General features: G+C 45.8%; 7 protein-coding genes across 7 annotated transcripts; 2 read left to right on the top strand and 5 right to left on the bottom strand.

Moving 5' to 3' along the window:
- Positions 1-164: 164 nt before the first annotated feature.
- Positions 165-1,980, bottom strand: FOXG_17216 (uncharacterized protein). Its single transcript, XM_018397234.1, has 2 exons — positions 1,154-1,980; positions 165-1,088 (listed from the first exon to the last, which is right to left on the bottom strand). Exons 1-2 carry the CDS (start codon positions 1,751-1,753, stop codon positions 243-245), a joined length of 1,446 nt encoding a protein of 481 aa, XP_018258146.1. The 5' UTR covers positions 1,754-1,980; the 3' UTR covers positions 165-242.
- An 847-nt stretch (positions 1,981-2,827) lies between these two features.
- FOXG_17215 (acetoacetate-CoA ligase) lies at positions 2,828-5,340 on the bottom strand (the record flags this gene model as incomplete). Its single annotated transcript, XM_018397233.1, has 7 exons — positions 2,828-3,002; positions 3,065-3,603; positions 3,662-3,719; positions 3,768-4,088; positions 4,152-4,544; positions 4,639-5,151; positions 5,215-5,340. The coding sequence occupies 7 exons, from the start codon at positions 5,338-5,340 to the stop codon at positions 2,847-2,849; spliced, it is 2,106 nt and encodes a 701-aa protein (XP_018258145.1). The 3' UTR covers positions 2,828-2,846.
- Positions 5,341-6,217: 877 nt separating this feature from the next.
- FOXG_17214 (glutamate-1-semialdehyde 2,1-aminomutase) lies at positions 6,218-7,984 on the bottom strand (the record flags this gene model as incomplete). Its single annotated transcript, XM_018397232.1, has 3 exons — positions 6,218-7,644; positions 7,718-7,824; positions 7,890-7,984. The coding sequence occupies 3 exons, from the start codon at positions 7,982-7,984 to the stop codon at positions 6,218-6,220; spliced, it is 1,629 nt and encodes a 542-aa protein (XP_018258144.1).
- A 356-nt stretch (positions 7,985-8,340) lies between these two features.
- FOXG_22750 (uncharacterized protein) lies at positions 8,341-9,813 on the top strand (the record flags this gene model as incomplete). The annotated part of the gene is made up of 1 exon (XM_018403164.1): positions 8,341-9,813. The coding sequence occupies one exon, from the start codon at positions 8,341-8,343 to the stop codon at positions 9,811-9,813; it is 1,473 nt and encodes a 490-aa protein (XP_018258143.1).
- Positions 9,814-9,897: 84 nt separating this feature from the next.
- Positions 9,898-12,154, bottom strand: FOXG_17213 (uncharacterized protein). The gene is made up of 7 exons (XM_018397231.1): positions 12,050-12,154; positions 11,300-11,991; positions 11,195-11,224; positions 10,969-11,124; positions 10,718-10,896; positions 10,567-10,664; positions 9,898-10,511 (listed from the first exon to the last, which is right to left on the bottom strand). The coding sequence occupies exons 1-7, from the start codon at positions 12,113-12,115 to the stop codon at positions 9,927-9,929; spliced, it is 1,806 nt and encodes a 601-aa protein (XP_018258142.1). The 5' UTR covers positions 12,116-12,154; the 3' UTR covers positions 9,898-9,926.
- A 1,291-nt stretch (positions 12,155-13,445) lies between these two features.
- Positions 13,446-17,585, bottom strand: FOXG_17212 (uncharacterized protein; the record flags this gene model as incomplete). Its single annotated transcript, XM_018397230.1, has 16 exons — positions 13,446-13,811; positions 13,861-13,992; positions 14,046-14,146; positions 14,192-14,525; positions 14,583-14,774; positions 14,822-15,439; positions 15,487-15,757; positions 15,802-15,998; positions 16,043-16,143; positions 16,189-16,256; positions 16,309-16,506; positions 16,560-16,623; positions 16,677-16,932; positions 16,980-17,060; positions 17,108-17,261; positions 17,311-17,585. 16 exons carry the CDS (start codon positions 17,583-17,585, stop codon positions 13,446-13,448), a joined length of 3,408 nt encoding a protein of 1,135 aa, XP_018258141.1.
- A 1,385-nt stretch (positions 17,586-18,970) lies between these two features.
- Positions 18,971-21,291, top strand: FOXG_17211 (uncharacterized protein; the record flags this gene model as incomplete). The annotated part of the gene is made up of 8 exons (XM_018397229.1): positions 18,971-19,210; positions 19,265-19,382; positions 19,437-19,558; positions 19,609-19,669; positions 19,784-19,918; positions 19,971-20,972; positions 21,023-21,057; positions 21,109-21,291. The coding sequence occupies 8 exons, from the start codon at positions 18,971-18,973 to the stop codon at positions 21,289-21,291; spliced, it is 1,896 nt and encodes a 631-aa protein (XP_018258140.1).
- Between the last annotated feature and the right edge of the window lie 209 nt (positions 21,292-21,500).

The following is a 21,500-nucleotide window of genomic DNA, read 5'->3' as shown; positions in this document are numbered from 1 at the left end:
CCCAATATAACTAGTACGAGAAGAGTCGATACTTTACCCCGCTTTTAAACGGTTAGAAACTGCTTATAGAAAGACTCACGATGTGCCTTCTGCACATTATTTCAATGACAATCACTTGCTGATTGTGTTTGGAGCTTTCTCAACATCACGGACCAAAAGAAGTTGTCGCATTTGGATTCAATACTGTTTGGGAAAGGGTTCTATATCCCTCGGCAGCAAACTGTAAACTATGGTGTCTGTCACTAAATATTGTACAAGAATGATCTCGGAAACCAATCGGGTGGGGACCAGGAATTCTCATCCTTTCTGTCCAAGTAATGTAGCAGTCTGTCTGTCATGACTGTAGAAGATGCAAAACACCTCCCCATCCCTTCTCCATTATGACCCACCGATATGAACTCCCCAGGGCTCTCTTTGGAATGACGTCCAACTAGACTGGCACCAGTCTGCGTAAATCCTTGAATGCCTGTCCAGCGGTGACTAACGTGTTGGTCCCATTTGATCGACTTGAAACTTTGAGGGAAAGCACTTTCAAGAAACTCGCCCATGACGCTATGGCCGGCTGGACTACCATCGGCGCCTTTCGGCAGTGTATCACTATCATCATAGTCTCCAACCTTTTCGATACCCGCATAGCCGTAGATGAATGGACCGTTGCTTGGCCTTTGTATCAAATAGTGCCAGAACTCGTTGAAACCGAGACCGCCACGCAGCCCTGACGGTGCCTTGCCGACATCTGAGGCGGAGATGTTGGGGGGGATAGCAATGCATTCAGCTTTGCAGCCAAGAACTCCTTGTGGCCCTTTTAACGAAGGTATGAGATAACTGGCATACGCGTTTGTTGCGTGGACGACCGCAAGACATTTTATTGGGCCCTTGTCTGTCTTGACAATATATAAGGGCCTTGACCCAGAGGTGTTCGATTTGGAAACAGACCGAACAGGGTTGTATGGATGAATGGTCAGGTTTGGGATGCGCTTGGTGGCGTCACGCAAAAGGGCTGCCACAAATTTACGCGGGTAGATAGTTCCAGACTTGTCGAGAGCAGCGGCTCCATATCTTGCCTTTTCTAAGCATATATTGCTGTCCTATAATTTCATGCTCTTGCGTCAGTATACGTTGGGTTGGAAAAGGAGTGTAGGATATCCAGTACTTTACTGAGATCTTCTGCAGTGATGAACCGCCCTTCCAGTGAAATCCCCATTTTTTGGGCATAATCTAGCTCAGCCAGATAGGTTTGACGTTCTTCATCGGACGCAAAAACGACGCGAGTGCCTGTCAAGTTCAAGTCGACTTGATCCGCCGCTCCAATCTTTTCCACGGCCTCAAGCATCAGGTCACGATTGCGGGTACCCAGATGTGACAGTCGAACAGCTTCCTCCTGGCCAACTTCCTCGACCAAGGCACGGAGTTCCGTACCCTCGGCTCTGCAAATGTGGCCTCCGTTCCGTCCCGTGGCTCCTGTGCAAATGCCTCGGGCTTCAACCGCCGCAATTTTAAGCTCGGGCTTTTGATTGGCTATAGCGTAAAGACATGCAGCGGCTGAGATGCCTGTGCCGATGACTACAACGTCGACCTCGCTGGGAAGTTGAGCCGTGCGACACTGGTCTTCAAAGTCGATGGCGTACTCATCAATCCAATAGCTTTGGCCTTGGGCATAGTCAGATGGGCAAGGCGCTGATTGCTGCGAGCTGGTGTCGTTCTCTTGAAGTTGAGACAGGAACTGCTCTTTGTTAAGCCAGCCCGTCGTCATGTTGACAGATTTAGGGATTGTCCGACAAAATGTGATTGAAAGAATAGCTTGCAAGTTTCAGTTGTGAAGTTTCTAATTGCTGTTGCATGGCAATGTATACTTGTACAACTCATACTATATACGCTCTACTATATTGAAGAGCTGAAGTTGGGTAACGACCGCGCGTGCTGCTAGACTCGGAAATGCTTGATTCATTGCGTGGGGTGAGTCGGATGGTATAAAATGACCGTCGGTGGATTTTTTTGCCCTTGATTTCCTTAGTTGGTACATCAGTAATTAACTGTAGATTCCGCAAGCAGTTTCCCCACCCTACGCATCCCGAGGCCAACGCTCGGGGCCCGAGAAACCCGTTCTCTAACACTAATGCTTAGCGAGCCGCTATCAGACTTACTAAAAAGCCTAAAGAGCTACCTAAAAGACTAAAGACGAAAGGGATGTACATTGCTTTCTCGAGAGGACGAACCCAAAATAGTGCATCTTCTGTCTATTCCATTTCCAGAATTCTGCCACAGCTTTGCCACAATTGCGCCCTAATCTGCGTGCTGTTCGTTGTGCTGCCATGCACTCGGTGTAGCAATACCTGCGATTTGCACATGGTGTATTGTTAATAACGTCGCACCTGACCTTACGGCCTCCATAACTGACATACCAGATTTGAGCGTCGTTCCCGACTTTTTATTGAGTGGATATGTGCCCTACTCAGCAAGCTGCTTCTGCATGGTGTTGCTGGCAAGTTTCGGGCCGGCCTGATCAAGGGTTCATCGTCTCCCAAGTCCCCGGCGGCCCAATTCCAGCTTATTGAGCCAGAATAATCATGTATTGACGTGTCAGATGACGCTTCCAGATTACCCTGCGCCTCCAGAGACATGATGAAGAAACACCTTGCCAGTAACAAACACAGGTTAAGCACCGTATTGCTGGATGAATCAAAATGTCTGTTCATACAGAAGACTTATCTTGCACCAATTTCCGTGCACTCATTATGCAGTATCGAGCTGGTCACTACTAATTATGAATTCGATTTCATGACGCAGCGATCACTATTCCATAATTACATATATAATCCAAGTGCTTACAAGCTTCTACCCTCCGACTATAGCTTTGCACTCATGACATAGTTTTCAATATCCGCAAACTGATAAAAGTAGTCGAGACTACTCGGGTTAATAATCGTTCCGCTAGGTCTGACCTTTCTTCCTGATACGATGTGTTTTATGGGTAGCTCAACCTTTTTGAAAGTTGCAGTGACCTAAGTGGTAACAATTTAGATGGCCTGAAAGTCCCATTGTTACAAGGCTTGGATTCACTTACTGGGAGGTCTGGAGCTTCAAAGACATGTTTGGGTACATGTCTGTTACTTAGATCCTTCCTGATGGTCTGTTTGATGGTCTCAACAAGCTCTCTTGTGAGTCGGTAGCCAGGTTTCATCTGCACGAAGAGAAGCACAGTCTCATCTGAATCACTTGCACGACGCTGACCCACGCAAATGCTATCCACCATGATCTCCGAAAAGTGACGCTCCATGACGCTATATATCTCAGAACTTCCAAAGCGAATGCCTGAAGGGTTAAGGACTCCATCAGAACGGCCATGAAACAAAACGGCCTTTGTGATGGGATGAATCGAGACAAAGTCACCGTGAGCCCAAACATGTTCATATTTGGCGAAATATGAAGAAAAGTATTTCGACTTGGGTGATTGTTGTGGCAAGATATCGTTCCAGAAGGACACAGGGACATTGGGGAAGGGTTTATAAGCGACTAGTTCCCCGGCTGCTCCTGGGACAGCTAGTTCAGCTTTACCTTCGGTTCCTTCGTTGTAAATAGCAATGGCGACTCCAAGAGAGGGACCTAGTCATAATTCCTCAATCTTTTCTGGTCTTTCGAAAGGAAAATCATCAGCTCTCACCTTGACAGCCGCCAACATAGAGCGGGCTAATTGGATTTCCCAGTGCAAAACAACCGGCCTGGGACAATTAGACATGAAACTGTTTGGAAAACCTCTGTGCACATACTATATCAGTTCCACCAGACATGTTTGCCAGTCTCACGTGGCTGGGGAATCCAGTATCGTAAAACCATTCGAAAAGCTGATCTGATAAGACCATGCCAGTACTTGTGACCGTCTTCACTTTACAAAGATCGGCGATCTCTCGCGGTGAGATGCCTAGTTTCCGCATTTCAAACATCCATCTTGGGCTGGTTCCGAAGGAGGTGACCTTCTCTTGCGAGAGTAGTTTGATGAATGAAGTCGCATTCGGAAAGAACGGCGAACCGTCGTACAATACAGTTCGGGCACCAGGGAGAAGAGCAGTCACACAGGCGACGTACATGATCTGAAGTTCAAGTCAGCCAGCCTCTCGAGTAGTGTTGAATCGTATCAGGTGACATTTACTTACCCATCCGGTTGTAGTGTATTGAAGTACCACGTCATCAGCTCTCAAGTCTCCATGTAGAATACCTTCTTTATAGGAGTTTATGAGAAGTCCACCTACTGAATGAACGATGCACTTTGGCTCGCCAGTAGTACCAGAAGAGTAGGATATGAGGCATGGGGAGTGAAACGGAAGACGTTCAAAAGAAGGAGGCCCATCGTCTGCGCAAGATAGAAACTCGTCCATGGGTTCGATTTTGGAGGTCAGATCAATTGAGGCTGGGTGTTTTCCTCGTGGGAGCAATACCAAGTTTTGGAACGAGGCCTCCTTCGACAACTCAGCGACGATCTTTCTAACTTTAGACATGAGATCAAAGTCTTTGCCGTTGTACCTAGTGCTATCGTCCATAAAAACGAGCTACCAAGTGTTGTGAGCCTTTGATCTTGTGTTGTGATTTATGAAGAATAGAACAGGAATATGGTGTTAAATGTTGATTTCAGGTTTCACTAACCTTAGGGCTGATCTGCTTGGCTCTCTGAAGTATGCCTTCAATGCCCATGTCGGGTGAAGTTGAAGAGAATATACCCCCTACCCAAGTGGTTGCAAGAAATACGGTCAATGTCTGGTACGAGTTTGATGCAACTGCAAATACGCGGTCACCTTTATTCAAGCCTCTGTTCTGAAGAGCGCTGGCGAGTGACGAGGTATCATGGCGGAGAGTAGCCCAGTCAAAATGTCGAACGTCGACGCCCCCTTCACCCACTTGTGTGACAGCTATCTTGCCATTCTCCTTCTCCTTAGTGGCTTTAGCGTCTTGGGCAACGGTATCGTCTCGTGAAAAGAGGAGGTTCTCGGCGAAATTAATTGTGATGCCTTCGAACCATCTCGGTATAGCATCAATGTACTGGCTTTCGTCAATGCTTCTTGTATATGAGCCAGACTGTATAAATCCAGCAGTCTCGAAGCACTCGGACCAGAATTGTTCCAAGTTTGAGATAGAGTAATTGTAGAGGTCCGAGTAGGACTAGAAATCTATTGTCAGCATGATGCAAAGCGGCATATTGATGTAGTGGTAAATGTTCCTTACTCTGATGTTTAGGTTATATTTTTGGTTGATCTTTTGAATGAACCTGAAGATCATAGTGTCTTCAGGGGAAAACGGCACCCAAAGTTCTCGCATGGTAGGGCGGTATCTGCTTGATTTGGTTGTCATTGGGGCTTGGCAGCGTGGTATGGTCTAAGTAAAGATACGTGTATTGAGCGACCTTCCAAGTGTGAGATTTCAACTTAATTCTGCGAGAGCTTATAGGAGTAGAGTAGTTAAGTTACGAATGATCATATATCTCATCTCTCGTCATTCGAAGATCTGCCTTAGATGTGGGGCTCGGGTACTCGCGACTGCTTACATACCCAGGCATAGTAAGAGCACCTTTCAGGGCGCTCGCAGATATTGCTTTTCTCGAAGCGGCAAGGTTGAATAGTCCGCTGATATCAACCTTCGCAATCTAATTACCAAAGTCGCCGTCGGCCAGTTTCTATGTGGATGGCAAGGGTCGCCCCAGTCCCATGTACTGCTTGAAACCGCGCTCATACTACGCAACGTAATTGCGGGCCCGCGGCATATCGGTCCTCTCGGGCACCGAGAATTGGCATACGTGCTCGGCGAATATACTTCGCTTCGGTCCCGAGAAGTCCGATGGAAACGTTTCAACGAAGACCAGGCTATGAAGAAACGGGGAAATGAGTCACCCTCGTTCTTCGTCTGAGTGTGCCAAAACGTAGCGGAGGTTCTGGAGAGAGCATGTGGCAAATCGGGGATACGCTATCAGAGTTGTCGCAAAGACAAAACAAAGCATGAAAGATGCAAAAAAAAATTCAAGATAGTGATTTGGACTCAAGAGGCTAGAGTGAAGATCGAGTGTATCGTATTATTGTTACAATGGAGTTGAAGAAATAGAAGTGATCCACGGATTCAAGTACAAGATGAGATGAAAACCCTAGCAGTTAGAATCGAGTCGCCGATGCCACGATCCATTTAGCTATAAACTTTATACTATACTTAGCTAGTATTTTCGAATTTCCACCATGATCTAGAAAGCCAAACTCAGGAAGCCCTTGAAAGCTTCCAGGAACTGAGATACGCTGGCATCATCATGGGCGAAATTTAAAGCCAAGAACCCACGTCGACCCATCCATATGCCCTTGGACAATAGGTAGAAAAAGCACAGTTCTCGCAGCACATCGCCGTTGTCACCTGCGAAATATATCCCTACACAACTCCCAACTCCGATGGCTACTATGCTTCCTGCTTTTCCAGCCGCTTCGACTATACTTGTGATACCAGCCCGAACTTGGTCTCCAAGGGTGTTGATTCTATCAATGGCATTCTTGGTGACAATCTTTGACGCAGCTACCGCAGCTGTCATAGTGAAGATGTTGTTGTTAAACGTTCCAGAATGAGATAGTTTCTTGGCAGAGTCGGATTTTGGGTTGTACTGCTCCATGATCTCCTTCCTACCACCAAAGGCACCAAAGGGTAGTCCACCTCCAAGGTATTTACCCAGTGTCGTCATATCAGGCTTGATGTCTAAGGTGCCTTGGAGGCCGTGGAAGTCGAGCCGAGATGTGACAACCTCATCGAATATGAGTACCGCCCCAATCGTTGACGCAGCTTCTCGCAGAAAACGTAAAAAGTCCTTGGAAGCTGGCCGCATGCCGCCTGCGGATTGCATAGGTTCCACTATGATTGCTCCAATATCGAAGCTAAGCACATTTCTCGTCTTCTCGATATCACCGTACGTGCCGACAATGAAATCGTAAGGAATATTAAGCTCATTGGGAATCGCTCCAAAGCTCACGAGGCCGCCATGGTAGGCATGATCAAAAACAAGAACCTTTTTTCGGCCTGAATAGGCGAGCGCCGTGCCAATAGCATAGACATTTGCTTCTGTACCGGAGTTGCAGAACCGGACCAAATCGATACTGGGGAACCGCACTTTGATAGATTCGCCAAGCTGCGCCTCCAATTCTGTGATGGCGCCCAAGCTAAATCCATTATGCGCAGCCTTGACGACAGCCTGTTGGATTTCGGGATTCGAGTGGCCAAAAAGACCAGCGGTGAAATCGGACACGAAATCTATATAGGTGTTGCCATCGATCGAAGTCAAAGTCGACCCTTTGCCAGATTGGATAACGAGAGGAAATGGCTCGGCATCAAGTACCGCGCGTGTTGATCCTCCAGGAAGGCTTTGGCTGGCTCTTGCTGTCGCCTGCTTTGAGGACGGGTTCTGATCGACAAAGTTGGCTACAAGACGGTCTAGCTTTGTAGCCAAGTCTGCCCCATCATCTTGTACATTCTCATGCTGAATCTGAACAATTTCCCTCGCTTCGAAATAGACTGTTTTGCAATTTCTTGACGAAATAATGGACACTTTTGCGCCCACCGGTATCCATAGCAGAGAGCCGGGCTTTAACTCGTGTGTCTCGCCAGTCCATTCATTTTTTATCACAGCCTCACCTAGATAGAATCAATACATGTTCACGGCCAAAAATGGAAACTCCGTTATTATGGAGCCATCTTTTGAACTCACCTCGCACGACGTACTTGGCTTCATCTGTTTCGGCAATGGCCGCAGGCGTCGGTTCATCAAAATCGAGGATATCCCAGACACCAGTAACCAAGGGGTTTTCGTTACGCCTGTAAAGGTTTAGCACTGAAAGGTCAGCTCAAGGAGGTAGCTTCTAATCTGTTGGGGTTCTTACTCCGTTCCCACTAAATCCGAGTAAGTTCCAGGGCCATCGTAGATTTTGGGCACGATGTTTGGAATATCATGGAAAACGGCGATACTGGGAGGCATTTTGAAGTCCGAGTTCGAGCTTTCTATCAAGTAAAAATTCTTTTCCACGTTTGAACATTCTCCCTGGAGATTTGGGCCATTCTCAGCTTTATACCGTTGATAAGACTCAAAGCATGGTTTCATTTGGTGATTGGATTCTTTAGAAGTCCGCTTTGCTACTACCAGGTATTAGGCTAAGAGCGGAAAAGTCGCCGTCGGCGCTTTGTACTTTCGCTTACCGCTTATCCACCAAGTCCATATGTGGATCACACGGTATGCAAGCTCTACGAAGTAGTCTTACAGAACCCTTGATCAAAATACCTCGACATACCATCCCTCGCTCTCAGTGATCTTTTGAGCCAACGACGCCGGGGACTATGGCACTAGAAACAAACTTTTGGGGTTATTCTGCAATCCACAGCAGCGGCCTGCGGTTATCTGGCCCCGAGAACCAGGACGTCCGACTCCGTAAGTTCACCATATACCCCGCACTTGGACTTCGCAGCGTGTTGACGCGGTCAGTTATTCGCATGACAAGGTGGCGTTTCACTGCTATCAACGAATCAGGCCTGCCGTTTCTTACGGAGCTATGTGCGATTGCTCGGAAATACCCCAGCGTTCGAAGTGCCATGCTTGCACTTGCCAGCTCTCTACGTCCCGCTTTGTCTCTGAAAAGTCTCTCATCCCTTAGTGCGCCGGACCATCCTCAACATCAACCTTCTGACCTGGATTTGTCCGCATTAGAGCGTTATCAGTCTGCTTTGGAGGATTTGCAGATCAAAATCTCCAGGATCAATGTCTCTCACGCGAACAATGACGATATAGTTGAGCTACTGGGGTCTGTCTTGATCCTGATCACTGTCGGGTTTCCTAGTGACAGCCGTTCTACTCAGGATGCAGACTGGACACTACATATCTCGGGTATTGTGTCTCTGATCGAGTCAATTGATCAAAACGCGATCCAAAGCGCATACGTTTCTCGCCTTGCGAGGGAGATTGCCGCTTATTTGGATATAGGAGTGTTTTCCCTGGGGAGTTCAGGTCAAAGCAGGAGTAAAAGAGCCTGGTTGACATGGGATATCGAGCCTCCTGAAGCGCCCCAACAGACTGACTTCTCACCTATGGAAGTCATGCTGGGCTACCCAAGATCTCTCATCACTCTCATAGCTGCAATGGCCGCCCTTCTTGATTGCCAGGATCGGGGTGAGGTGGACTTGCTCACCCAAACCATCATTGGCAAACTCTATGATCGGGCCTGCCAGGATTCCGAGTATGTTACACCAACCACAGAGCGGCAAGTGCAAGAGACACGAACGGTATTCGGGCAGCTTTTTTCTCAGTTTGAGACCGCTTTAACTTTGTGGACACCGCCAGTCGTTCCCTCAAGGATTTCTACTTCGGTCAGTCTCGCCTTGACAACCGCGTGGGAGATCATGCGCAAAGCTGGACTAATCTATTTATGGAGAGGTGGGCTCAAGACAAGTGTTCTACACCAATCTTCAACAGTACATGCTCGCACTGTTGGCAAGTTCATTCGAGAAATGATCCTAGGTCTCCAGGCCCTTCTTCACATGTACGATGAGCAACGCATCACCATCATGAACATCATGACATGGCCGACCGTGATTATTGCCAACGAATGCGGAAAGGATCGAGGTTTGCAGGCAGAAGTCCTCGATGTCCTGCGAGGGATGTATATGCGTTTCGCTATCCAACATATCAAACACATCATAACAATCGTGGAAGAGTTGTGGTGTAGAGTGGAAAACAGCCTTGAATTTATTCATCCTCCACATATTTCGATGGAAGATATCAGCCGAGAAATGGGTTTTTGTTTACCCTTATTTTAAGGTCTAGACCAAGCTCCTTTGGCTAGTATCCGGATTTACGGGAATACATGTAGATGCATCAAAATAAGTCGTAGCAATTTAGTAGCCCGCAAAGTCGAAAGATATATTAAAAATCATGATATAACTATGCTTAGATCAAAATATCCTTCTTCGCAAATCCTACTAGCAGGTGAACACACCTCATTCACTATCTGTCTCGATACCTCGTTGTGACCAGATAGATATTGGTGAATGTCATGTTCTGGAGGCTGGGAAAATAGCCATTCAGCATATGCCACCGTGGGCTCCAAAGGATATATTCCTGTACCCCTTCCAGTCCATCGATAGAGCATGAGTGTGGTAGCGAGAATCGGCTGCGCAGGACAAGAGGAAGATTGAACGCAATTGTAGCAGGACGCGAGTAGTTTCTGTATCTCGACCAACAGCAAGGAATCATAGCGCTTGCATTGTGTCGAGATTGCGGAGAGCAGATGAAGATGGGCCCGACTTGAATCCATCAGTTTCTGTGGCACTGACTGCGTTGACGATGTAGTCGACACCTCGATGGCGATTCCAGGCATGGCCGATTCATCCGCTGGATTGTTTAAGTACATCCCCAGAGCAGCAATCTGAACTGCAGAGGAGATAATCAAGAAGAAGACCACAGCTGGAGAGAGATAACTCAAATCGTCCCCCAGACGGTTTATAGAATGCAAGATCTGTTCATTGTTCCATCAGTCATTTGTGAGTTTACTCGATAAAGCGTTCGCTTACCTCGCCAAAAAGCAATGAGTGCCCTAGAACTTGGCGCAATGTTTCACCCTCAAGGAGATCGGGTTTGAGAATAATGTCAATCGGGTCTCTGCCGATATCTTTTGACTAATGTTAATCCCGAACCACAATCACTTAGTTACATTTGTCTCACATAGGATGATGAAAAGGCCGTGCATCCACGTCATTGCTTCGGCTTGATACAGGAATTTCAAGTCGTTGAATCTGAGCAGTTCTGATGGAAATACGATGTAGTATTCTTCGATATCGTCGTAAATATCCCTCCAGGTGCGAGAGCTTGGTTTTGGCTCTTGGACGACAGCATTAGCAAGTCTATGAAGTATGAGTGTTATCCAGATCAATTTGAATGCCGGAGTCCTAGACATGGCAGAATTAAACAAATACCTTATTAGGGGACCGAACAGATTCGAAAAGCCGGTGGCTCGTGAGCCTTCTGCATCTTTAGTATTGGCTCGTGGGGGCTCTATAGAGGCGAATAGCGGCCCATCATCTTTTTGTTGTAACGAAACCGCACGATTGTAGTGAAGAATGCTAAGAATACTGGGGTTTAAGCTGTCAACTAAAGCGGAAACAATCGTCGAAGCACATTGCTCTCAAACTAAATTCTTACCTATCCTGCAGAGCTATACCAAGGCAGGCTCTATCGGCCAAGCCAATTAGCAAATGCCACACTTGTTTAATGACATATCAAAGGTTATTTGAAACAAAAACATACCGCTGTTCTAGATCCTGAAGAGCGCAAGGAAAAGGCAGAGACACTCGAGTCTTGATAACATCGTCGATGATGACGTGCGCGAATGTCCACCATCTCACGGAATCTCTAATACGCTCGCTTTGAAAACACCATGCATGGCTGAGAAATAGAAGAGACAGCGCATCGGATACTTTTGGGTCGTATGGAGACAAAACTCGCGGTATATGCGTTAATGCGGCCGTTCGGAGAGAGTTGCTGTTGATTCTCGAAGACGGATGAGACGGGAGACGGGAGCTCGGCTGTTGGATATCGAGAGCGATAGAAAGTAAGGAATAAATAATGGAAGGGGTCAGGATGCTATACAGCTCGGTAGGTATCTTGGACGGGTAACTGGTGGGACCAGAGGCAAGGCCGCGAGTTGGAACGGGCAGTGATGGGGGACTAGTAAGGATTGCAGCGTATAGACCGTGGGCCTGATGAGTGGAGACTATGTGCTCAACTAGACTGGAAGCCAGGTCATTGTCCAGTTGAAGAATCAGCGTCTGATCCAGGACTCGGCCAATGGCTGTGGATAGATCGACAGTTTGAGGTGGTTCGCTGGAGCGTTCAGACTTCCGAGGACGGCCTTTCGGCCGTACTGGCCTGATATTGGTACACTCTAGACCAAGTCTTTTGCAACGGCCGCAAACCTGAGCTAGGTCGCATTGTGTCTTCTGCACCAAGTTAAAAGAGATCCAGAGTAGAGTACAGTAGAGCGTAGCTGTAACGTACCAGGCTAAAACACCGGTCGCAGCTTCTCGGTGTTTGTAGAGTCTCGGGGCTGGAATCTGGTGGCATGACGCGTATTACCAAGGTATGACTAGGGGTGAACTTGCGCGCTTGGAAATGCAAAGGGAAGAAATCTTGGCTGGGAATAATGCGGGGCTGTTTTGCCCAGGTTAGTAAGCATACTGGCTAAGTCCACATAACTTACGTGGACAATAAGCGAGTGGTTTAAAAAAGTAGTTTACGAGTGTTTTTTATTAGAAAAAATAAAGAAAGTTATTTAAAATTATTAATATAATATAAATAATAAGTAAGTTACTTTAAATTATTAATAGAATATAAGTAATAAGTAAATTAATTTAAAACTTTTAAACTTATATTATTATTTTTTCTATTATTACTCTTTTAATAACTTAGCTTATCTAAGATTGTCTTAATAACCTAACCTAAGTGTTATTTAACTATGTTTATCCTCAACTTATGCTTCTACTATAAATTATAATAGCTATTACTAGTATCCTTTTTAAGCACTTCCCTGCAGTTGCCTTATATAAGAAGGGGAGGAGAAAGATAATAATAATAATAATAATACTTACCTAGTTCTTTTTAAGTAGTTCTTACAGACAAGGAACCAACTCAATCCTACACAGGGCAGCCTGACTAGCTTTATCTCTTTTTGATATATAAATATTCTTCATGTACTTTATTTTCGGGCCTTTTACCCTACATAAAGAAGGTTGATAAAACCATTTTGTTTGGTAATGAAGAGCGCCTGAGTGGCATTGCTTATCTCTCTTAGGAAAGGCGCAGTGCCAACAAGGTCCCAGATATATGCGAAGCTGTTATAGCGAAACTACACCGTGTTGTGACATTAGCTATTTATGTAACTTGATCTTTATCTTTCCTCTCCTTGACTGGAAAGAGGCTAACTGGTTAATTTGTATTGCACTGCTGACCTGGCGCCTGTTAAATTGTGTAAGGGATGTCAGGATTTACTTAATCTTCTGACTGTTTACTGAAGCTGATGGGTGGGTTTCTTCATAAACCGCTTCTGTTCAAGGATCTGATAATGTTGACAGGGAAAGCTTGAGAAATCGAGCAATATTACTGGTGGTTGTTGAAAGCTCTCTCGTGCAGACCTATGACTCTGGAGAGCTGGGTCCTTTGGCCGTCGGACCTTGTTCTTGTTCTTCTGAGATCCAATTAGCCACCAGCTACAGTTCTGTGAACTCCGTTTTCCCTTCTCCTTTCCCTATTACTACAAGTTCTCGTCGAAAAGGGCATCGGCCGCGTTGTGCATGTCCAACAATCTGGTATTATTACGATTATTAGAGCTAAGGAAATACATGAGAAATATAGTCTAAGAGATAATTTCCTCCTCAAACAGGCTCTTCAGACCCCTTCAAGTAAGACCAGTGATCTTCACAGCGATATGTCTGTCCTTGCTGTGGCCATTGACTGAGGCTCCATTAGTCGAGCCATGTGTCAAGGTACCATTAGTGGTGGCAGGGTGATCAAGAGATGGCACAAGTTCCACAGGCACATTGACGGTCAACACGCCGCGATTACTATCGTAGTTGTGCGACAGACGAGCATCGTCCACAGTCTTGCCGTTCTCATCCTGAAATGAGACTTGGACCTGGGGTGCTGCACCTCCCGTCTTCACAGTCCAGACAGCGAAGTTGTATATATCGCCAACGGTTGACTTTGCATCGAACCCATTCCACGGATGGCGGATTGTCAAAGTTCGAGCGGTGCTGGTGCTCTCCTATGCTTTTGTTAGCCGTACCGTGGATGAAAAGACTTTATTGACATACTTGAGTCATCTTGACTTCCCTGTAGAAGCCCTTGGCTTTCTTCGACTTGGCAGGATCCTGGTACTTGTACTGAGGCAAGTTGTTGGGTGCGCTGTCCTTACTGACCCCGTCATCCAGATACATAGAGTAAGACTAAGATGGAGGTCAATTCGCTGTTCTACGCCGTTGATTCAAATCAGACATACTGTAACTTTCTTGCCACCAGGGTAAAAGTGTATGGTTGGTGGGTTCAGGTCATTCTCTCCTATAAACTGGCGAACATCAAGTTGGGGAATGATTGCACCTGCTAGGGATTAGCCGATTGTCGTCGTTATTGAGGAAAGATACGTACCGCCGCGAATATAGACTGGGGTGATAAAAGGCACTTGATCGGGACGATTGAAAGCCGCAGGAAGGCTGCATCCGTAACTTATGATCCTACCGCCTTTAACTGGCTGTTCCAGATCTGCAGCATGCTTGAGAATAGGGTCTGGGCCGAAGTTCTGATTGTCAACTCGAAGATTCGAGGGATACCATAGATCTGTTCCTGGAAGATAGACATCCCTGTTATAGACCTGGGGGTCTACGATGGGGCAAACGAGAATATTGTGACCAAGCAGATACTGCGTGTCGATAAAGCTCTCGTTAGAGTTGAACAGACTCGTATCGAGTGGGTCAGTGATGAGCTAGTTACTGCCGTTAACAAGAGCTGAAATGCACATGCGAGAGTGGTAGAGTATTACCATTGCACGGGCGATCGGCAAGCCATTGATCAAGTTGGCAAACATGCAATCATACAAAACTTGTATAAGCGAATATCGAAGCTGAACGTAGTATCGACAGATAGGCACAACTGCCTCGTACAAAACGCGTTGATCCTGAGGAATCAGGTGAGCGTATTGATTGGACAATACGTCACTGAAAGCCCACGGTTCCTAAGCCGGTAAGCATCGTCTTGCGTAACTGGATATCAATAACTGACCTGGAACACTTTAGCCGGCGGGTTTGACTCCTGATCCCAATGCTGCATGTAATGATTTCGATACCACGGCAAGAGAAAGGCTCCAGAGTACCATCGAATAAATAACTCGGGATTACACCAACGGGGATATGATGCGTTAGAAGTTGGGTCAGAAGTAAAACCACCCATATCAACCCCCGCAATCGTGAGTCCACTGTAACCGAGTGCAAGGACTTGAGCAACTGAGATTTTCCAAAAGTCCCAAGAGCTGCCATTATCACCGGTCCATAAGCCAGCAAATCGATGCATTCCTGTTTGACTACCTCGTCCAATAATAAAGTTGCGCTTGTTCTCTCGTCCTTTGAGATTGCTTAAGCCGTGGTATGTTGCTTTGTGTAGATTGTACGAATAAAGGGACCAGAGTTCGATTGCTGTTTTGGTTTTTGGTGCGGAAATAGGGCTGTCTTCTGTCATTTGCAATCGAGATGGGAAACCCAGCATGTCACCGTACGACCTTCCGACCGCAGGAGTGGTCATGTCTTGCCATACAAACTCGAGGCCATTGTCGAAAAGATCCTGGTACTGCTTACCCCATACTTCTCTGGCATCAGCTCGGTTCAAGTCGGGGTAGTATCCGGGCTGTGTCTATCAGCAGAGCAACATATAATAGGAAAGAAGAGACGTACAGTTCCCAGTGTTTGGCCATAGCTGACACCACCATGGAAAGGATATCCGCTGTTGTAATTTGCATGAAAGTCATACGAGTCCAGGTATGTTGGGCCACCGGGGTAGTCAGCAAAAGTGAGCCGTTGAGGTTGTCCATAATAGTCGTTGTCATAAGACGTCGGATTGACACCTTTCGCAAGTGGTCCGTTGCTGTTTGGACCATCATATCTCCAGTATGTCGGTGGATAGCTGTTGACGCCTTTCGTGTACCTAGTATCATTTACCAGCATACTAATATAATAAGTCAATGTTTTATCTAAAAGTGTATCACTTACTTAGTCTTGGGGTTCTTAGGATCCTTTTGATCCCAAAAGGCATCAAAGGCCTTGTATGCACCCTCATCGACTGTTCGGAGAGTCAAGATAGGCGTGATGTTGGTACAGGCCTTGATCCCTTGTTTTTTGAGATTCCCAAAAAATCTCTTAGGATCAGGGAAGTTGACTCTGCTGCTTGTAAACGTGCGATAGCGTTCCTAGAGCTATTAGCCATGTTCGTGAACGTGGTAACTTGGCGTACCTGAAAGTCCACGTCGAGGTGCATTCCATCAAGCGGAATTCCCGACCCGCGATAGGCATTAACAACATCGTAAACCGTACCCTCATTGGCATAGCCATAGCCTGCATGTGTGAGTAAAAGACATAAAAATCAAGAGACAAACTTACACCCCTGATGGTGACCTAAAATGTATCGGGGCTTGAGCTTGGGTCGTCCTACAATGGAAGTATATTGCCTGACAGTTCACTGTTAACATCTGTGCACGTATATGCGGAAGAACAACAAACCAAATCATAGCTGGCACGTCATCAGCCGTCAGGATGTATGCGTCAAACGTGTTGAAACGAGTGGCGATGCTTATGATATTAGAATCATTCTTGCCGAGATCGATCGCAACCTGAGAATAGTTGTCTACCATCACGCCTGTAACGTTTTGGTATGTTGGAGTTCCGTTCATTTCCAGGTAAAATGGAGACGATTGATAACTATGCCGTTAGCCTTCGTTGAAAATGGCGGAATCTCGTGCCAGGACACTTACAGTGGTTCTCTGCCGTCAAGTGCACCCTGGCCGTAGACCTTCAAGTAATTGAAGTTGTCATAGCCTTCCAGGGCAACAATTAGCAATATCTTCATATAACCTTCAGGGCTCTCTTACAGAAATAGTTCAGATAACTGGGCTTTTTCAAGACAGTTTTGCCACCTTGTTCGCCAAATCCGAGATACTCAGCGGGGCCAGGCTTCTTGACGTTGAGAACGATATTGTTGATCGCATCAATATCTGCATTCTGTTGGTAAGAGAAAGTCTGATCGGTAGTCTGCCAGATGATTTGTTCAAGTTCTGAAGTTGTGTCGACGCCTACGGACTGCAAGAGACTTGTGTCTGCCTCTAAGGTCTTGAGCTTTCTAGTTGCCTGTGAGGTGTCAGCTGATAGCTAATGCAAGAGCAATATGAACATACCACGATGCGAAATGGGGATTTAAAGATATGCAGGCTGGTCTTGGGAGTAGCAGTACCGTTTAGGCTCTGGTACTCGTTGGACTGCTTCTTGTAAGTATGATATCAACTAAAGGGGGTCTCGGTCTCACAGTCAGAACCCAGTGATCAGTCGATAACTGCTTAAAAGACGTCCGCCAGAACCATCCATCTCCGGCAGGGTACGCATTACTGGCATCGGAATCTCGGTATTCCTGCTGAAGACCATCCACCAGGCCGGAAAATGTATCTCTGACAATCGTGCGCCTATACCATTATCAGCAATGCATCTAAGAATCCACCTTTTACTACATACGTGTTAGTGTCTTCAAAGTCAGAGAGACTGGTGTACTTTGGGTCGTATCTGATTCTCCAGATCATGGGCGTAACAAATTGAACCAAACATTGTGTCTGAGAATCGCCATTAACACCTCCAAGAGTGATATGAGCCGCATATCGTAAGAGATCGCTGGGCTTGATCGACTCTGACGATTCAACTGCCACTACTTCCGTAGGCTTTTGGAAGTTAGGAACAGTGGGGAAAAAGAGATCTGCAGGTATAAAGTTCAAGGGATCGTCTGGAACAGACATGGTGGTGATGTGTGCAGAAGATATCAGTGGCGATGAAGAAAGAAATTAAGTTCGCATCATATCTCTTTAATAGTTGATACTCAATTAGTCTACCTCTTGAACCTCTTGTTTTATTTTTCTCATGGCTGCAAAAGCGCCTCTCAATGCATCGTCTTACATTGCCGCTTTGACCTTTTGTGAATTTATGGTGGTGCTGGCTATGCAATGCGGGATTTATTTCTTAGAAACCTGAATCTAGATATGGTCCTGTTCCAAGTCTGTGAGAGTCAAATTCCATGTCGTGGGGGAGATGACTGTCTCGCATTTTCCTTTGAAAAGTGCGAGAACACCACCATCTCAGCATGCAACTAAGCAACGGTAGTAGTTTGCGGCATGCAACTATTGCTCTCTAGGTATGTGTTTGCAGCCAGCTGAGATTATAAAGGTGATGGCTTGTCTATTTTGATTCAATAGCAGGCCCCTGCCTCGCCATGGTGGTTAGTCCAGTTTCTGTTCAGCCGCGCTACCGTTGTGTGTCGATCCGCTTTTGGTTTATCGTAGATATTTGGCCTTCTTTTAGGCTCATATCTAAAGACTGTCCGTATGCATTTCAAAGAAACTCACATGTTAGGTTTTTCAAGCGAGACAAGTCTTATTTAAGCAAATCACTGCATATCGCTCGCTAAACATGTGAAGGATCTGGACCAGGGCAGACGCAAGGTATATTAGCCAGGAAAGGAAGTCTGACTGACATTGAAATTTACTGATTATTTGAGATTATGATAATTTTTCCTGTTCTGTACCATTATTCTCATACAAAGACTAATTTATTTCGTGCCTAGTTTATTCAATGCCTAGAAACCGTTGGATCCATGTCCCGTAAAAGTAATACCTACACTGAAATCAGCTAGATCAAAGCATATGCAGAGTACATCACCCAATAGTGCAAATAGCTAAATTAGCCCGGTTCGTTAAAAGATAAGTAGTAGTTGCCAGAGTGCAGCATCAGTATGCATGAACGAGTGTTGTCACATAAGTATGAGGGAGTTGATAATGCCACCATTAAACTCGTTTTGAGATCATTCACTTGGTAGGTATTCAGAGTTGGAATGCAGTGGAACGCTCAAATATGTGCCATAACGCCACTATGTGGGATTTCTGCATCAGACCACTTCAGCCGCACCTAGACTATTAAGTGACCAATCGAATTTGTTAGGCGACTTACTGTCTGAGATAACGGCTATCCCTTCTTACGAGGCTAAAAGCCTTTTATGAATAGGTCCTTCGATGGTGTGTTGTCCTTCTCATCTCCCTCCAATTCCCAGTCATCTTTTTCTATTTTTCTCACCTCACTTCTTTTGTCTTCCATGAACCAACCATAATCCCGTAGAATTACATCATACATCATGGGATTCTGGAAGAGACTCACAGAATTTCTATTCGTCAGCGGAGAATATTACAACCAATTCAGATTGACTTCTGATTACTCGAAGATTAGCGCTATCGACAAGGTAGTTGACGTGTTTGATCCCGATTCCATTGTTGGTGGTGCCTGTAACACGCCAAGCAACCGATCCTGCTGGTCTCCAGGCCATGACATCACCACCGACTATGAGGATGTTGTTCCGGAGGGTGTAACGCGCAAGGTTTGTAATTCACTCTTAGCCCTTATGCAAAACAGGCTGATCAGGATGTTTTAGTTCTATCTCGAGGTGAGCAATGAAAGAATTGCTCCTGATGGGTACATGGTGGACCGCATGCTCTTCAATAAGACATATCCTGGCCCGACTTTGGAAGGAAACTGGGGTGATACCTTTGGTGGGTATTGATATCAAGTTATGAGAGACGTCAGGAATCGGCTAACAAATACAGAAATCACCGTCAAAAATAACCTCATAAACCACAACGGAACTTCAGTTCATTGGCATGGTCTCCGACAGCTGAACACCAATTGGATGGACGGTGTTTCAGGTGTGACTGAATGCCCGATCCCAGTCAGTCTCCTTGGAAACAAAGGATTTCCTAGATGTCCTAACAAAATTAGCCTGGTGAGAAGATGACATACCGCTGGAGAGCTACTCAGTATGGAACTTCCTGGTACCATAGTAAGAAACATCCATTTCAACGTCGATGCATACGAACTAATGTTGATAGGTCATTTTAATCTCCAATGTTGGTCAACATGCCTTAACGGCGGTTTATTACTAACAAAGAAACAGATGCCGATGGATTGTTGGGCGCAATCAAGATCAATGGACCAACGAGCATGAACTATGACGTTGATCTTGGTCCTGTGCTCATCACTGATCATTTCCACAAAACGGCCTTTTCTCAGGTCATGCTCGAGTACTTGGGTTAGCTCTGAGGAACTATCACTTGGCTTTATTGTTACTAATTAGTACATAGGACGACCTCCGCCGCCGGATAGCTTTTTGATGAACGGCAATGGCACGTACTACTGCTGTCCAAAGACCGATTCAGCTTGCACAGGTCGTCCCAAATTAACATCCTTTAACTTTGAGAAAGGCAAGAAATACAAAATGAGTCTTATAAATACAGGGGTCTCAACACACATGACCTTCTGGATCGACAACCATACCTTCTCCGTCGTTGGTACCGATTTTGTCCCCATCAAGCCTTACAACACCTCTATTCTTAATATCGCTGTTGGCCAGCGCTACGATATTATTATCGAGGCCAATGCCACACTCCATGATTCAGCCAACTCCAAACGCACAAACTTCTGGATGCATGCTCGGGACTGCAACAATGGAGGCGCCCGCTCCAATCTAGGTATCATACGCTATGATGAAAAAAACCAAAAGATTCCTTGGACTCCCCCTCCGGACGAGAAGCATCTCTGCTACGGATGCCTCGACGAGCTGAGCGCAAATCTTCAACCTATTGTCAAACGGGATATCTCCGTCGCAGCCAATTTAGACTATCAGAAAGATTCTTTCAAAGTGCATCTCGTAGGATATCCCGATGATACCATTGAAAACTCAGTATTGCATAAATGGGTTCTCAAAGACTCGTCGTTCTATCTTGATTGGGCTGAGCCTAGTTTGAGCCTTGTCAAGGTTGCATATGAGAAGAATTGGCATCATCCAAAGTGGCCTAAAGGTTACGAGCCGGTGAATCTGGAGTATAAAAACGGTAGCTGGGTCTACTTCTTGATTGAAGGTAAGTTTCAGGATTCGTTAAACCACATGCCTGGACAACACAAGATCTACAAGACACAAGCTCCTGTCGCTCATCCAATGCATATCCACGGCCACGATTTTGTAGTTCTTGCTACTGGGACAGATGAGTTTAATCCGGCAAATGTCACTCTGCAAACGGTGAATCCACCCAGACGCGACGTGGCACTACTACCCGTCAATGGCTACCTAATTATCGCTTTTCAAAGTAAGTATTCCTCAGGCCAGCACTTCTGAAATTACTGACAGAACATCTAGTTAATAATCCCGGTGTTTGGCTTATGCATTGCCATGTAAGTGTCATTGTGAACCTACAGTCTTGGATCATCGTCTGACTTTGGTAGATTGCTTGGCATGCTAGTGGCGGACTGGCACTTCAGTTCGTTGAGTCTCCGAGAGAGATTGGACCTGTATTTCAGAACTCTGGCATTATCCCAAAATACTCTGAACAATGCAATAACTGGGCTGCATATTACACAATGTTCAATAAGAATGAGAATGCGACGCAGGAGGATTCGGGTATTTGAAAGGACTGGGTTGGGAGGGATGCGGGGTCAGAAAGTCTTATCAGTACAGGGCAGCCAGGCTACCAAGAAGTACACGCCGCCATGCAAATGTGACGGTTGAGTTAATTAAGTTTATTAAGTTAATTAATACTATAGTAATTCATAAACCTATAATTTAATAAGAAGATAAATAATATTAAATTAGTTAAAAATAGGTTTTTTATCTAATT

This window comes from Fusarium oxysporum, chromosome 10, assembly GCF_000149955.1.
Source record: "Fusarium oxysporum f. sp. lycopersici 4287 chromosome 10, whole genome shotgun sequence".
NCBI lineage: Eukaryota > Fungi > Ascomycota > Sordariomycetes > Hypocreales > Nectriaceae > Fusarium > Fusarium oxysporum.
The sequence above is the reverse complement of the archived record's forward strand: the minus strand, read 5'-3'. Positions and strand labels throughout refer to the sequence as shown.

Bases quoted from the DNA above. Each gene is read 5' to 3' on its own strand.
- FOXG_17216 (XM_018397234.1), bottom strand. From the start codon at position 1,753: ATGACGACGGGCTGGCTTAACAAAGAGCAGTTCCTGTCTCAACTTCAA. The intron at 1,089-1,153 runs GTACTGGATATC...ATGAAATTATAG, and splicing joins CTGCAGAAGATCTCAGTAAA to GACAGCAATATATGCTTAGA.
- FOXG_17213 (XM_018397231.1), bottom strand. From the start codon at position 12,115: ATGCCACCAGATTCCAGCCCCGAGACTCTACAAACACCGAGAAGCTGC. The intron at 10,897-10,968 runs GTATTTGTTTAA...CATACTTCATAG, and splicing joins CTGTTCGGTCCCCTAATAAG to ACTTGCTAATGCTGTCGTCC. The intron at 10,512-10,566 runs GTAAGCGAACGC...AACAATGAACAG, and splicing joins ACTCATTGCTTTTTGGCGAG to ATCTTGCATTCTATAAACCG.